This window comes from Notechis scutatus, chromosome 7, assembly GCF_049901735.1.
Source record: "Notechis scutatus isolate UNSWTSFEM ecotype Mainland chromosome 7, rNotScu1.2, whole genome shotgun sequence".
Taxonomy (NCBI): Eukaryota; Metazoa; Chordata; class Lepidosauria; order Squamata; family Elapidae; genus Notechis; species Notechis scutatus.
The window spans coordinates 25720971-25737105 of NC_142015.1; the positions used below are offsets into that span (position 1 = coordinate 25720971).

Here is a 16135-nt window from a genome sequence, read left to right on the forward strand (position 1 = left end):
ATTGGGCTTGTCCGCCTGGACGTATGGAGCCAGAAATGCTAATCTAGTACTTGGGGGTGGGGGAGGAGGGGGAAGATTGGAAAAGATTGCATGAAATGGACACCTGGCCTGGCCAGAGAAAGAGAGCAGAGCTGAGTAGAGAGTTGCTAGACGAAGCTTGCAAGCTTCTGGGCAGCTAGTAGCTTTGGCAGCCAAGACCAGGCATTTCTGAGGATGATACTTTTCTCCTCCTCCTCCTCCTCCTCCTCCTCCTCCTCCTCCTCCCCCCTTGTATTTCCCTCAACACCAAGAAGAAGACAGCCCAGATTTTCAATAACAATAGAAACCCAAACTTATTGGATCTTAATCAATGCATTCTATGTAACTCAATATATTTACCCACACACAAACACAAAAGGCCTTTGATGTCTTACTTACTGTCCTGAAAACTACATATCAAAAATTCAAAGGAAGAAGAAGAAGAAGAAGAAGAAGAAGAAGAAGAAGAAGAAGAAGAAGAAGAAGAAGAAGAAGAAGAAGAAGAAGAAGAAGAAGAAGAAAGAAAGAAAGAAAGAAAGAAAGAAAGAAAGAAAGAAAGAAAGAAAGAAAGAAAGAAAGAAAGAAAGAAAGAAAGAAAGAAAGAAAGAAAGACAAAAAGGAGGAGGAGGAGGAAGAGGAAGAGGAAAAATGCTATTTCTGGTTGCAAAGACTCAAAATAGCAGCTTCCTTTCCAAAACAGATCCTGGTGTTTCCATCCCAAGTTTCTGAAACTTTGGAAAGAAAACAAGAGAAGCTGAGGATCACCTAGAAATGACGGTGAAAGGCAGAGAGAGAAGGAAGGAAGAAGAGGAAAAAAGGAGGAATGGAACCATGGAAATTTGAGGATCTCTCTTGGCTAAGAAGCATCCAGGTTCAGAGTCCTTCAACTGGCAGGCTGTTGTTTAAATCGTACGTGTCATTTGTGTCACCCTGCAGAAGTTTCTCCAGCGTCAGAGGTGCCATCTCCTTCCTGGTGTCTTCTAATACTTGGGGGAGTGGGTCAGCTCCTGAAATGGGGAGGGGGACAAACTGGGGGGCAGAGAGGGCCATTGGAGCCGGCTGGTATTGCAAGGAAGTTGCCGGTAAAGTTGGGATCGGCTGAGTCCAGGGGAAATAACTCAGGGGGGCTTGCTGGTCCATCGCATCCAGATGAGGCACCACAGCTGGGCTTGAGGCCGATCGAGCCTTGGGGGACAAAAAACAGCAGGTCAGTCTTTCTCCCCAGAAACTGCCTCTGATCCAAGAAGGTTCAAGTTCACTCTTCATCTATGGTGGACTCTCTCAGTGCAGCAGCTCAGGAGAAGGCCAACTGATGGATAACAAGGAGTCGCCAACCTTTTGGACCTCAGGGACCACCAAACTCATCATTTTAAAACCCACGGACCAGAGACCCTGGGAAAATCCCCCAAAAAGTCTGCAGGAAAATTCCCCACCCCGTTTTCCTACCGATCGATCATTCTTTATTTGGGATCACAGGATACCGCCTCCAGCTCTGTTCTCAGGGAGAGAGAGAAAGAGAGAGGAGAGACTTTGGGCTTCATGCAAGGAAAGCAGCAGGAGCCACAGAAGTCTTTCTTTCTCTGCCCCAAACTCCACCAGAAATGAGTCCTTGTGAGACTGGTCATGCCGGCACAGCCTCTTGGAGCAGGAGGCCTTGCAGGGTCCCAAAGACTCATTTCTGGCAGAGTTTGGGGGAGAGAAAGAAAGACTTTTGCTGCTTTCCTTGTGTGCAGCCAAAAGCAGAAGAAGAAAAAAGCAGAAAGAAGCAGCCTGGTGGCCAGGCAAGGCATGTGGGGTGAGTGGGGCAAGTTCCCTCCCTCTGCCCTTTCCTTCCTCCCCTCACTACCTCGTGTTGTTCGCAATGCAAGCGACACAAGCCTTGTGTTCCTGAGGGCCATGTGGGTGGCGCAGCCTTGGATTAATTGCTTTGGGGGTGACATTTCTCTGCAGACCACCAAGATTTTCTCATGGACCACCAGCGGTCTCCGGCACACTGGTTGGCGACCACTGTTATAAGGTGGCCCTCGACTTACAACTATTTGTTTAGCAACTCTGTGAAGTCCTTGCACTTACAACCTTTGCAGCATCTTCCACGGTCACATGACCAAAACCAGCCACTCAGCAACCAGTGTGTCCTTAAAATGGCAGCCTTCCCGGGTCATGTGATCAGCTTTGTGACTTTCCCAGCTAGCTTCCGACAAGCGAAGTCAATGGGGCGAGAAGCCAAATTCGCTTAAAGACTGTAGGATTCACTTAATCACAGGGGCGAATCGATTAATAACGGCGGCCAAAAAAAGCTCGTAAAATCGGCAAGTCTCCCTTAAGAACCGCCTTGCTTAGCGATGGAAATTCTGGCCCCAATTGTCGTTGTAAGTCAAGGACTACCTGCAGTAGGCTGTCACCCACAAATGTAGGCTTTTTCCCCCCTTAGGAACAAACCCTGATCCAACCAGGGTCTTTGCTATCCATGCACCAATGTCCGTGAGGATTTGAATACAAAGTAGGACCTGCAATGTTCAGGAAGGGTGGAAAGATAGGAGTGTGTTTATTTATTTGTTTATTAAATTTTATATGCTGTCCATCTTGCTTTCAGTGAGTCTTACCCAGAGGTGGAATTCAGCCGGTTCTGACCGATTCTAGAGAACCGGTAGTGGAAATTATGAGTAGTTCGGAGAAGCAGCAAATACCACCTCTGACTGGCCCCGCCCCCATCTATTCTCCTCCTCCCAAGTCCCAGCTGATTGGCTGGGTCTCTTTTGTTGCCCTACACAGGAGAATGGAGCTGGAAAGCAGGTTAGTGGGGTGGGGAGGGAAGGGGGACTTTGCAGTATATCCACACCCACTAAGCCACGGCCACAGAACTGGTAGTAAACAATTTTGAATCCCACCACTGGTCTTACCATATTAGATTTCAGGCAGCGGGTTCAAGAAAACATTCTTCAAACCATACAGAGGCAAAATTTGCTAAATGAATGAAGAACCCATCCAGGGGTGGGGGCCATGGGCTGGAGCCCCAGAAAACACAGATGCTAAGCTCCCTTTTATTTGGGGTGTGTGATTTCTTTTAACTTTGAACACCCCGAAATCTATCACAGGAAAGGGCAACCAATTGCACATTGAGATCCAGCTACAAAATACAGCGTAACTGTCGCAGTGATTCACGAGGAGAAAACTTGAAATATATCACCTGGGTTCTCCATGCACGTATTCAAATATGTGATACTCAATATTCTGAGTCCCGAGACAGAACAATGCAATTTATGGCAGTCTTTAATTACAATTAATGCCCAAGCTGGGAATTTGGAACCGTGAAATTCTTTGTTCAGGCCCACCCAAGGCAGAAACTTGACAATGGTGTGACTTCTCTTTCCCATTCTTTCAGGTATACATTTTTTTCCTGTGCTGCAAACAATAATCATGAAATGATGCTTTGCTTTCTCACCTGAACACCCTTCCTTCGGTCACCCATCTGGGGGGGGGGGAGCGCTACAGTCTGAAGCTAAGAAAATTTGCATCCAAAAACATCCCACTCATCGGGGTCCTCTGAGAATTTTGATGTCAAATATTTACCAGCTGCTCAAATCTTTGCAGAATGCTCCTTGCATATTTCCTAGGGGTGTTTCACACCCCGGAATAATGAAGTCCCCTTGCTGGTATTTGGCCTAATTGCAATACTGACTAAGGCAGAGAGGCGAAATGACCATGTGCAAATTGTCTTGAGGAAACCCTGTGAACAGTTGAATTGCAAATAACACAATAACGGAGTAACAGAGTTGGAAGGGACCCTGGAGGTCTTTTAGTCCAGCCCCCCAGCTCAAGCAGGAGACCCTATTTTGGGCAAATGGCTGTCCAATCTCTTCTTGAAAACCTCCAGTGATGGAAAGCCCATAACTTCTGAAGGCAAGTTGTTCCACTGGTGACTTGTTCTCCCTATTAGGAAACTTCTTCTTAGTTCTAGGCTGATGTTGAACACGTCCTCTTAAGCAATGCATACATGTCAGCAGTTCAATCCTGACCAACTCAAGGTTGACTCAGCCTTCCATCCTTCCGAGGTGGGTAAAATGAGGACCCAGATTGTTGGGGGCAAGAGGCTGACTCTGTAAACCGCTGAGAGAAGGCTGTGAAGCATTGTGAAGCGATATATAAGTCTGCTACTGCTATTGCTGTCGCTAACTCTGCCAACTGCCAGAAGTTTGATCCTGACTGGCTCAAGGTTGACTCAGCCTTCCATCTTTCTGAGGTGGGTAAAATGAGGAGCCAGCTTGTTGGGGGCAAGAGGCTGACTCTGTAAACTGCTTAAAGAAGGATGTGGAGCTCTGTAAAGTGGTATGTAAGCCTAAGTGCTATTACTAAGTAGGAAGGAAGGGAGGGAGGGAGGTTTGTGGTGATGCGGTGGTTAGAATGCAGCATTGCAGGCTAACTCTGCCACTGCCAGGAGTTCGATCCTGACCAGGTCAAGGTTGACTTAACCTTCCCTCCTTCTGAGGTCGGTAAAATAAGGACCCAGATTATTGGGGGCAACAGGCTGACTCTGTAAATCACTTAGAGAGGGCTGTAAAGCACTATGAAGCAGTATATAAGTCTAAGTGCTGTTGCTATTGCTATGGAAGACCTTCTGTGGTTGGGTTACCACATCCATGGTACTCCAAGAGAAGGGAAATATCTAACAACCTTTGGAAGATTTCCACTCTGCCTCCCACCCTACAGTCGAGACAAAAAGCCAACAATCACATGGTTGGGCCCCATCTCAAACTCACCGCGAAGTTTGTGATCAATGGCTGGGAGGTGTAGGTCAGCACCGAGGATGTCCCCACCAGTGTGTAACTGGGGCAGACCGGCTGAACAAACATGTCAGCCGTGTAAGGACAGCTGACCGCTTCGTGAGACACGTAATCCGGGGAGGTGGTCCACTGGGTCAGGGGTTGCAAAGTGCCCGGGGGAGGTTGAGTCAACCACCCCGAATAAAGAGCTCCTTCCTCCATCAGGGGCAGTGAAGAGGTGACCAAATCTGTCTCAGAGTAAACTTGTCCTTCACGGAAAGAGAGAAAGGGAAGAAGGTGAAGCTGGACCGAAGATGGAGAACGAGGAAAAGTGTGCTTTTGGGGAGGAGGAAAAGCCCCCCACCCACCCAAAAAAATTCTGAAATTCTTACCAGTGGGTGAGTAAGATGGAAGCGACTGATGGGGGAAAAACACCTATAGGAAAATTAGAGGTTGATATTATTTAAGAGCGATAAACCACAAGAAGAAGAATTACTCAAAGGCCGACTAGGAAACTATCGGTAATGCTCAAACAACAACTCCGTGTTGAGACTGAAGAGCCAGAAGGAAAGAAATGCGTCTGAGGAGGGTGGAAAACTCTCAAATGTTCACACCCTGGCCCACAATCAGTTTTCATCACTGTTACTGATGTGGCTACATCTGGTTCTAATGTCAGAGGCATTTAAGGCCAGAGGGTGTAGCTCATCGTTCTAAAAGCAGTGCTTTTTTTCAAAATTGGTCATTTGAAGCTGTGTGGACTTCAATTCCCAGAGTTCCCCAGACAACTGGCTGGGGGATTCTGGAAGTTGAAGTCCATAGATCTTAAACTATGGCTGTTCTGGGAGTTGAAGTCCACCCATCTTGAAGCGTGGTGGTTGGGGGATTCTGGGAGTTGAAGTCCACCCATCTTGAAGCGTGGTGGTTGGGGGATTCTGGGAGTTGAAGTCCACACATCTTAAACCGTGGCTGTTAGGGGATTCTGGGAATTGAACTCCACCCATCTTAAACCATGGTGGTTGGGGATTCTGGGAGTTGAAGTCCACACATCTTAAACCGTGGCTGTTAGGGGATTCTGGGAATTGAACTCCACCCATCTTAAAGCATGGTAGTTGGGGAATTCTGGGAGTTGAAGTCCACCCATGTAAAAGTTGACAAGCTTAAGAGACACTGTTCCAACGGAAGTGGCTTGTGACACGCCTGAGGGATCCGGCCCCAGGAGTGATCGTGGAAGGGCAAGGATGAAGCAGTAGATAGAAAGATGCCCACCCTTCTGCCCAGCTGTTTCTTACCGCCATGCTTTCAGGAGCAACTTTGGCATTTTGAGCGCTGACCCGTTTCCTCTTCAGCAACTCCTTCACCGGCTCTTTAACCCGGACCCCTTGGTATGGGCGGGATGGCAGAGGCTGCTCACCTGCAGAAGCTGGAAAAATGTTGTCAGCGTTAGTTCCCTCTTTAGTGCTACAAAGAGGCTTCATGTCGATCAGCATTTTGCAAACCTGGCAACTGCAAGAGGGGTGGACTTCAACTCCCAGAATTCCCCAGCCAACTGTCCACCCCTTGTGCCACATTTGAAAAACACGGAACCAAAGAACAGTGTGATTGTTTGCAATGCTGGCGTCTTCCCAGGGCACCCTCTGGGAATTTTTATTATTTTTTTTATTGTGTTTTTAATTGCTTTAATTGGGCCCCTTGTGAGAGACAGGTGGCTGTAGAAATTGAATAAATAAATCAATAAATAACCTCCTGGGAATTATAGTGCAAACAAGGCTTTCCAGGCTGGTGATGGGGAAAGGCTAATTCTGTGTTTTTTTCAAAATAAAAAAAAAACAAGCTATAAATAATTATCTGGCTGTAAATGTTTTAAAAACCATCCTTAAATCTTTGGACAACTTTCCAGTGATGAGGAATGTGGTATTATACCAGCCATGGGGTCATTTTCATGGCATTCCTAGATGATGTAAATGTATAGACATGAAGCCAAGTTACTTGAGCCAGCTCTCTATCTTTAAAATCAGAGAGTGTCCATGATTTAATTTATTGACTAATCCATTCCACAGCACTGATGATGTTACCTAATTGGGTAATGAAATGTCTGCAAGAAAACAACCAAGCACAGAATCTTCCTCCTCCTCCTCCTCCTCCTCCTCCTCCTCCTCCTCCTCCTCCTCCTCCTCCTCCTCCTCCTCCTCCTCCTCCTCCTCCTCCTCCTTTCCACAAATGCTCCCTTCTAGCACTGATGATGTTACCTAGTCGGGTAATGAAATGTCTGCAAGAAAATAACCAGGCTCAGAATCTTCCTCCTCTTCCTCTCCCTCCTTCTCCTTCTCCTCCTCCTCTCCACAAACCCTCCTCCCTTCTAGCATTGATGATGTAACCTAGTTGGGTAATGAAACATCTGCAAGAAAACAAGCTCAGAGAGCACCAAGGACCCCACAGTCCACAACTTCCCAAGCAGCAGAGACCCTGGAGTTGGCAGCCGTCCTTTTACAAAAACTCTGCCAACTTTCCACTGACATCTCTAAGCTTCTTCTAAATTGTTTTTAAAAGGGACTTATTTCACACCAATCTCAACCATTGCTCCTCAAGCCAACTTCCCTTTGGAAAAAAGCAACTGTCATCATAAGAGGTTTTGCACGGCTGACTCTGTTTGAGGCTCAAAGTTTGGACTTTACACCCAAGACTTGGGCAGGTGAGAACCTATCATTTTTATTTCATTTTAATTTTTGCTGTGCAAATAAAAGCAAACAGTTGTGTTTCTTTTCTTCTCCCCCCTCCCTCCCCCCTTGGTTCTCCAATATAATTGCACACAATAACATTAAAATAATAAGCTTTTGAGAAGCCACAATGGAAATCTTTTTCCTGTTTGCAGAAGCCCTTGAAAAGCAAACGTTTGCTTGATAAAGAAACAAGCGCGCACACACAAACACACACACTCGCAAAGAATAACTATCGTAAAACTTAAGCCGAGAGCCAGCCAGTTGGAGATCTTGGCTCACAACTAAAATAATAAAAAAACAAATTAAAAAGGAATTGCGAAAAATGTTTCATGTGCATTGCCCATATTTTTTTTTTAAAAAAATACATAAGCAAGGTTTCTTAAATTTGCCCATGGAGCCAACGTATTCAGGAAATTGTTCTTAAAAGAGGTGTTGGGACATTTCAAAATGATAGCTTTTCACAACTAGGTGAGCCATCTATCCTTCTTCCCAGAGGCACCTAGGAATTATAGAGTGCTGATGGAAACACCTTCAAACTGGGAAGATTTTTTTTGGGGGGGGGGGGAGTTATGGATGATGATCTAAACGCACTATCCGAAGTCCTGCCCATTTTTAATTCAGGCATAGCTACTAGTTACTTGCAAGGAAGAAGTCCTCACTGCAATTTGTCTTCCCTTCAAGAAGATCAAAGCAGAGATATCATCCAAAGCTCCTTTTCCAATGGACTGAAGCAACATTCTATAGGTCAGAGGCTCATATCTAGTTTGGAACCAAGATACTTGTGTCCCTCAGGACTTCATATAAGCACCCAGATTATCCACATAGTTCCATCAAACAAGTCAGGGAGGTATCTGTGATAGTCCATTGCCCATAAAAAGCAAATGGTGCTTCAATTGCCCCATCAGAGACACCACCTAAGTTGACCATAACTCTTGAAACCTTGAAGTTACATTTTCAGAGGATGTATGAAGATCCCTCCACTGAGAATATCAGTGGAAAAAAATGGGAGGACTTACCTGAATGTCTCCCAGTATCTTGTCTGAAATTAAGTCCCTTATTGGTCAACTTAGGAGGAGGAAAATCCTCATAGCTGACTTGATTTGTCCAGAACTATTGAAGAACAACATGGTTTGGTGGACTCCAATCTTGACATCACTCTTCGCCTATATTGACCATGTATTGTGGATGCCTCTGATAAGCACAGAAACATACAAGGCCTATGATGCTACCCAAGGTTCAGAGGTTGGTAAATACTAGTTGGATTCATAAAATATGCAAAACCATGGTTTGTTGAACCACTGTATATTGAAAATAAAAATAATAATTCACTTAGTTCTTCATCATGGTTAGCCCAAGGCCAAATGAGTTAGTTTATGGCTTAATGTCACTTTCTGACCCCAGTTTAGGGAGTGGACAATGCCAGGTGGAAATGTTAAAAAGTTGGAAGGGAGGAGATTGGAGTCAGGAGATTGGAGGGCTCTCAGAATTTCTGAAGAAAAAGAGCAAATTACTATAGGATTGTTTTCAAGAAAATGGCATTGCTATTCAAGGAAGCCTCTAAAAATCCAACTCAACTCAGCATGGGCATGATGTTAAGGCCCAATCATTGCCAGGAGCAAAATGATTAAATCATGTTAATCGTGTTTACAAGATGTATTTGAGACATTATTCAGATATTTGATAAAAGAAATTTGGCCCAGAGAAGTGGAGTAAACAAGCAAGGAGCCATAGGATCATAGGAGGAGATAAATGGAAAATAGCAGGAGGAGGTCCAAGGTCTAGAAACCAGAACTCAGGTCTAGAAACCAGAACTCCAGACCAAGCCAGAGAAGCTGGAGGTGAATGTGACAGGGAACAGGCAAACATTAGAGCAAAGTATCAGGAAGAAAAGCTTGAGTGAACTAGAAAATAGCGAATTTTTGATGGCGAGTAGTTGGAGGAAACAGCTGTTGACCAGCTTATCACTTCTTCCTTCCTTTTTCAGAGCCAAACTGGAAAGGTGGAGTAGTTATGGTTAGGGCTAATTTGAAGAGAAGACTTGATAGCATAAACGCGAGGAGGCCAATAAAGAGAAATGCGTGCAACATCAGGAAGGAAAATGCTCTCATCTTGGACCTACTTGGAAGCTGCTTTGAAGAACATCTGGAGAACATCCATATTAGATCCATCCAGTGGATGCTGATTCCACACTAAGGTCTCTCCAATCCAGCATCCTACTTCCAGCTATGTTTCCTAGCAAATCACCTGCATGGCTTGAAATCCAAGCTGTTTGCCATTGCTTCTCTCCCCACTGCCCCTGAATCTAGAGGTTCTACAACCTGAAACCCAAACTTCTGTTTTGCTGTCACAGCTAGTCACTGTTGAGAGTTGATTGCCTTGAACACCCATCCCAAAGATCTGGGATAGGAAGTTAAGGAGAACAGGACATTTCCAAAGCTCCATCTTAGAAGGAGCCATGGGAAACGAATCTCTCTCTGACCTCTCTAGACCTTCTCCCTATTTGGCAAGTATGACATTGGGTAACAGGCTGAATCTGTGGGAAACACCTCCTTCCCCACAGCATTGGTGTTGCCAACTTAGAGCTAAGTCAACCAGTCAAAGATTGGTTTGTTTATTTGCCTGTCAATTGCCCTATCACCTCATTAGTGAGCTCAAGGCCCTCAATTTGACACCCTGTCCAGATGCCCTGGCAGTGTCAATATTGCACATCTCTGAGCTTGTCCTGTCGTGTTCACAGGAGGGCACCCACAGGGCTCCATTGAGAAATCGACACAGCTCTGGCTTTCTCTGGGAAAAAAAAGATTCTTTGCTTTCTGAAAGCAAATGGATAAGTACAAAGGTGTGAACTTGGCAATGCCAAGCTGACCTGGCCACGTTCTTGTGAAGTTCTCCTTTGGCTTGGTAACCCACGTTCAGACCGATGAGGTTATTTTATTTTATTTTATTTTTTTAAAAAAACAAGTTTTGAAAATCCTGCTCGCCTTGTCATCGGTGAGCAGCTGGTGTGCAAAGTTTCAGTTAACTCATCTATCCCCATGGGGGGTTTTGTGGGGTTTTGATGTCCTCCAAGGCGGCTGTGCCTGAACGGAGATGGGCATGGCTGGCCACCTTACTGTTTCATCTTTCAGTATCACCATTTCTGTTTTTCAGACCTGGGTCCTGAGCCTTAATCTGTATCTGTATCTAAAGCCTTCCCCCTGATCTGCTAGCAAAAGGCTTCGGAGGCACAGGCTGAGCATGAAAACGCCCCGAGAATCGAGGCCTTGAATTTCTCTGCACCAGTTTAATTTGCCCACTCCAAATTACTATCCTCCAACTAACAAATCAATGCCTCTCCAAAGTCTTTGAGTACAACTTGGAGCCAGGCAGTCTTCTCCAATAATGCTGCATCTGAAGATCTTGCTGGTACCAGAATGCCAACTTGACTAGGGGTTGTCCTAAAGGTGCTTTTGCAAAAGGCAACTGGACTTCGTTTTCCCTTGATGAGGTTTCGCTTCTCATCCAAGAAGCTTCTTCGGTTCTGAGAAACAGAACTGGAAAAATGAAGTCTAGTTGCCTTTGGAAAAAACATCTTCGGGACAATGAGGACCTGGATGACCTGAGAATCTGCCTAGACATTGACATGTGGTTCTTTCCGATTGGATTCACCCTTATAGCACCCCCTGTCCTATGGCAGGTAGGACGATGGATATTTCCTTGAATGCTCCAGGGGGAGCACATTGCCCCTGCCTCCCATGGCATGGATGTAGGTTGCACCACAATCCAGGTGGGGAGTATATGAAATCCATGCCAGAAAAGAAAGCCCCAAGAAAGCAGTGAAGAGAATGATTAAAGATGACCCATCTAGTTAAGGATTTCCAAATGTATCCTTATCTTTGGTGCTCTCTGGGCTTGGTTGTTTTCATGCAGATGTTTCATTAGCCAACTAGGTAACATCATCTTCTGATGTTCATCACGTGCTTAAGGTAGCAACATTTTACCATTTGCTTGAGAGGAAGATCCACTAAATGCAACTGGATTTGAATAAGCAAATCATTTTTACGTGGCTGACATTTAAAAAAATGCTCAACTCTAGTTGTTCCACAGCTTCCCTCAAACCATAGTTTGCCAAAGCAACGTTCCTCAGCTAAGTCCCAGAACTAAGTCATCAATCACAGCGAACCAGAGTAACCAGATTCCCCACCTAAGTTAAGCAAAAGTTAATCAGCATGGTGCTTCGTGTAATGTCTGAATCAAGCCATTCTATAAATAGTCATCAAGGATTAAGACTTTGTCCTATTTATTGGTAGAGTTCATTTCTCACCAAAAGTATTGTAGGCTTGTCAAACTTGACCCAGCAAGCTATGCAATTTGAAGATTTTTTTCCACATTTGGAACTGGTAATTCACATATTGCTGTCCCATTGTTGTTTTTTTGCATTAAAAATTACTTTATTTTTTCATGTAAATAGTCCTTGCTCAGTGTTTTTTTTCCATTCAACCAGTAATCAGAGTTATAAAATCTATCTGTTTACAATTATTGCATTCCAGGGCAAAGTTAAATTTCCAGAGAAGCTCCAAGCAACATATTTTTTAATAGCTTATGTTTGGAGATTATTCTGCTTTCTGTTTAAATCTATTGTCTGCTGTCCTGTTTTTTGAAGCTCTGAAACTAGCAACTATTCAGAAACAATGGTTTTATGTACATTTAAATAACATAGTGAAAATTATATAAATTTGATTAATGGGATAGAGATTATCAATAATGTTAGTGTGTACTGGATTAATATGAACGATTCATAGTTAAATTTGTTTATATATAATATAGAATGTTTAGATTGAACAGGAAAGATAGAGATGAAGATAGAGATAAAGATGAGGTTAGGCATTTTTTGTTGATGTATGTTTAAATATTCAAAGAAGAGTCATATAAATTTGATAAATGTGATAGAGATTATTTACAATGTTACCATGAATTTGATTAATATGAAGGATACTTAGTCAAATTTGTTCAGGTACGATAGAGAAATGTTTAGATTGACCAAGAAGACAGAGATAAAGATGAGGAGTTAGACATTTTTTGCCTATGTATGTTTGAATAATATAATGAGGATTACTTAAAATGGATAAATGTGATAAGAGATTATTAATACTGTTATGTTGAATTGGATAAATATGAATGATACCCGGAACCAACTCTGTTCACACACAATACGGATGTAATTAAAAATAAAAAAAATATTAAAAAGAAAAAAGAAACAATGGTTGAAATTTGTCTGATTTCAGATGAAGAATATCTGCTTTTCCATCTGGACTATTAATTCCTGATATCTCAAACAGGACAATTCTTCGAATTTCTGCTCACGTTATAGTGACTTTCAAATAAACTCATGTCGAAATTATAGTTTTGATATTGCCGCGGTTTACTTAACGGCTGTTATAGTGTGTTCGCTTTATATTTATTTTATTTTATTTAAACATTTATATGGCCACTCATCTCAAAACCAGCTCAGGGCAGCTTCCAATCCAAAGTTAAAAAGGCATACAAAATTGTATTAAAACAAGAAACCTAAATACAATAAAACGTTAAAAACAGCAAAGACTTGGCACCAAGTGAATATTCTTGTCTGATTTTTATTTGTTCATTTGTCTTCCTTATTTACTAATCTTCCAGCACTTGGGGGCTGAGAACCACATCTTCAGACCTTTACTGAAGTCTAGGAGAGGGGGAGGCCTGCCAAATTTCATGTGGTAGGGAGTTCACAAGGGCAGGGTCTGCCACGGAGAAGGCTCACATAAGATGGCAATATTTAAGGGAAAGGAGAAGGAGTGTGTGCACTCTATTGGGCCTGGGAGGACAGCTAGATTTCCTTAAATCCTGCAGGTAAATGACCAACACCTTGAATTGCACCTGGAAGGAAATTGGTACCCAAAGCACCTTGAATGACAGAGAAGTTATACTGACAAATCTAGAAGTTCCCATTACTGTTTCGCTGGGGCATTCTGGACCAATTAAAATTCCCAGGTGGTTTTCAAGGGCAGCCCCAGGTAAAGCATACTGCGGTAATTCAGACAGGAGATGACCAAGGTATGAGTGACCACGAGCCAGGCCTTTAAAAGTACATTTGACTTTTTTTCATTTGCTATTAGCGAATGTACTTTTTTCTTGAATCGGGTTAGTTAATTTGTAATTACTATATACTGTGCATGACAGCTAGAAGAACACTAGAGTTCCAGGTCTATGCAAATTATTTCAGAGGAATCCCCTTGAAGATCTGTGAGGATAACTCTGTTAGCTTTGGGCTGGTTGGGAATAAAGAAAAGTCCTTAAAAGGTTTGCCCGCAGTGACTATTTTCTTTTCTTGTCTAAATAGTTTTATGTATTTGGGTTTACTATCTCCATCGGGGAGAACTCGTTCCCTGTTTCCTTATTATTTCACATTTTTTAAAAAAGCAAGGGGCCTCATCCAAAATGGAAAATGTGTTTGCACTGAGCATCACACGAGCATTTTCTTGGTTTTTTTTTCTTTTTAATGCTTCAATTGTGAATTGTTCCATGACACTTTTGCTACAGTGACTAACTCTCTCAGAAGCATGAGGAGGGGGAAAGCCCAAGCTGTTATTATATAAATGGGAAATTTATAAGCCTCCGTGCAAGGTATAAATCTTGCGGTTGAATTTCTTTCATCCCTGTCTGTCTGCAAAATGGGCCTTTGATTTTACTCCTCTGGTCTCGCCCATCTCCCCTTTTCTTGTCGATGAGAACTGAACGCTACAGATAATCTCCTTTATAAATTCCAGCTGGGTTGGTGCAAGATTTAGACCACCTCGTGGTGAGGTTCTCCTGCTTTGGATCTCCTGCTCCTCCTGATCTTCGGCCAGCCACACCTTCTCATCCTTACCTTCTCCACTTGTGGAAGACACTCACGGTCTACCTACCCTACAGGAGCATCAGTGCCGTAAACATGGAAAGCGTTTTGGAAAACAAGCAGCATCTCTTTGCTATAGTTCTACCATTCAGCAGCCAACAGCTTCTGTGGCATTTGCTCAAGTTACAAAAAGAAGAAGAAAGAAGAAGGAGAAGACTTCACAACTCACATTTTTGCCAGTGCATGTCTGTGGCAGGATGGAATCCCCCTCTGGTCCTTCTTGATCTGTTGTTGTGGGGGGGTTGGGGGGTAGTTCTTTTATGTGATATCAGCCTGTCAGCATGCCTGTTTCAGATTTTTTTTAAAAAAAAGACCAGGTTTCTGCTGTGGGGTGTGACGTTGTCACATCCTCTAACCACAGAGTTTTTTTTCCCCTCCCTCTCTTTCATTCTGTGCTATTTGATGTGGAGGATGCTGTAGTGTAAAACATGGTCCTATCTGAGGGAGGAGGAGGAAGAGGAGGACAAGGACGAGGAGGAGGAGGAGGAGGGTGGTAGCGATGGTATTTCAGAAGACCCAATCGAGAAGGTTGTTCTGAATCTTAGGCTGGGATTGCCCTGAGATGTACATCTGGGTCATAGAAAACAAAACATGTGTTTTACGTATCAAAATTTATGTACTGAATTTAGGATCTACACCAGAGGTCTCCAAACTTGTCAACTTTAAGACTTGTGGACTTCAACTCCCAGAATTCTCCAGCCAGCAGAGAATCCTGGGAGTTGAAGTCCACTAGTCTTAAAGTTGACAAGTTTGGGGGACTCCTGATCTACACTAAAGATCAGCCAGAGAAATAATTTCTCAGAGTTGGGGCCAGTTAGAGAAGATAAGACCAAACCAAATGAATCAGAAGCCATCTTCTGACAGAAAGAGTTGCGCCAGTGAAACTCCACAGAATCCATGGGCCCACTCCTAAATCTCGCTCTGGCTATGAAACAGCCTCTTCAAACAGGCACCAATTATAATCCAAAAGGGATTTATTCCCTTGGATTTATAGCACGCCATTTTTTCCTTCTGGGCAAATGGAAATCTCACTTTGCTCGTTAGTCAAAAGGTCACATTTTTGTCCTAGAGAGAAACTTTGTCCCTTGACCTAAAATGCGTTATTTTTTAATTCACAGCAAAGGATTGAGATGCCCCACCATTTCAAAACTGCAGAGCTGGCTGGCGACTGAGTCCTCGGGTTTGGGGGTGGGGAAACAGGGCTGTCTGTCTATCCATCTGTCTGTCTTTTTTTTTTTTTTTGCTTCTGCAGAAGATTCTCAATTCCCTTGGGGTCATCATCTCAGCCCTGGAGAGGAAACACCTGGATGTGCTTCATGCTTCGTTGGGTGCCAAAAAGAGAGAGAGAGAGAGAAAGAAAGCCGCTTCTTTCAGGTCTCTTAGTGTGTGAGATGACATTTCCAAAGAAGGAGGCTGAAAGCTCTGGGTTAGTCGTGGTTTCAGCAAAATAATATTTTGGCACATAGAAAGATGGAGTGGATGTGGATGTTGTGTAAAGGCAGAAGGTTGAATTAAGAAGAACTCTAAATTGAAGGATTTAGCCTTTGACATCCAGAGTGGCCGAGGTAGACCTTTGAGATGCCACCAGCCTGCGTGGTTTTCTTCATCTGGCACTTGATGCTCAAGTTAAGAATCTGTCGAGTCTGTTTTTCATCCGTTGTATTCCCCTTGGAACCCTCCAACTTTGTGCAAATTTTGTAAACATGGTGTATCACTTGCCGTGTGGTATGGAC

At 43.6% G+C, this 16135-nt stretch overlaps 1 protein-coding gene across 1 annotated transcript; it reads right to left on the minus strand.

Moving 5' to 3' along the window:
* Nucleotides 1-353: 353 nt before the first annotated feature.
* Nucleotides 354-14747, minus strand: POU2AF1 (POU class 2 homeobox associating factor 1). The gene is made up of 5 exons (XM_026687980.2): nt 14572-14747; nt 6068-6198; nt 5171-5213; nt 4776-5047; nt 354-1203 (listed from the first exon to the last, which is right to left on the minus strand). Exons 1-5 carry the CDS (start codon nt 14585-14587, stop codon nt 892-894), a joined length of 774 nt encoding a protein of 257 aa, XP_026543765.1. The 5' UTR covers nt 14588-14747; the 3' UTR covers nt 354-891.
* Between the last annotated feature and the right edge of the window lie 1388 nt (nt 14748-16135).

Coding starts and splice junctions, on each gene's coding strand:
- POU2AF1 (XM_026687980.2), bottom strand. Junction 5,048..5,170: donor TCCATCTTACTCACCCACTG/GTAAGAATTTCA, acceptor CTTTCCGTGAAG/GACAAGTTTACTCTGAGACA. Junction 1,204..4,775: donor CATTGATCACAAACTTCGCG/GTGAGTTTGAGA, acceptor TTGTCCCCCAAG/GCTCGATCGGCCTCAAGCCC.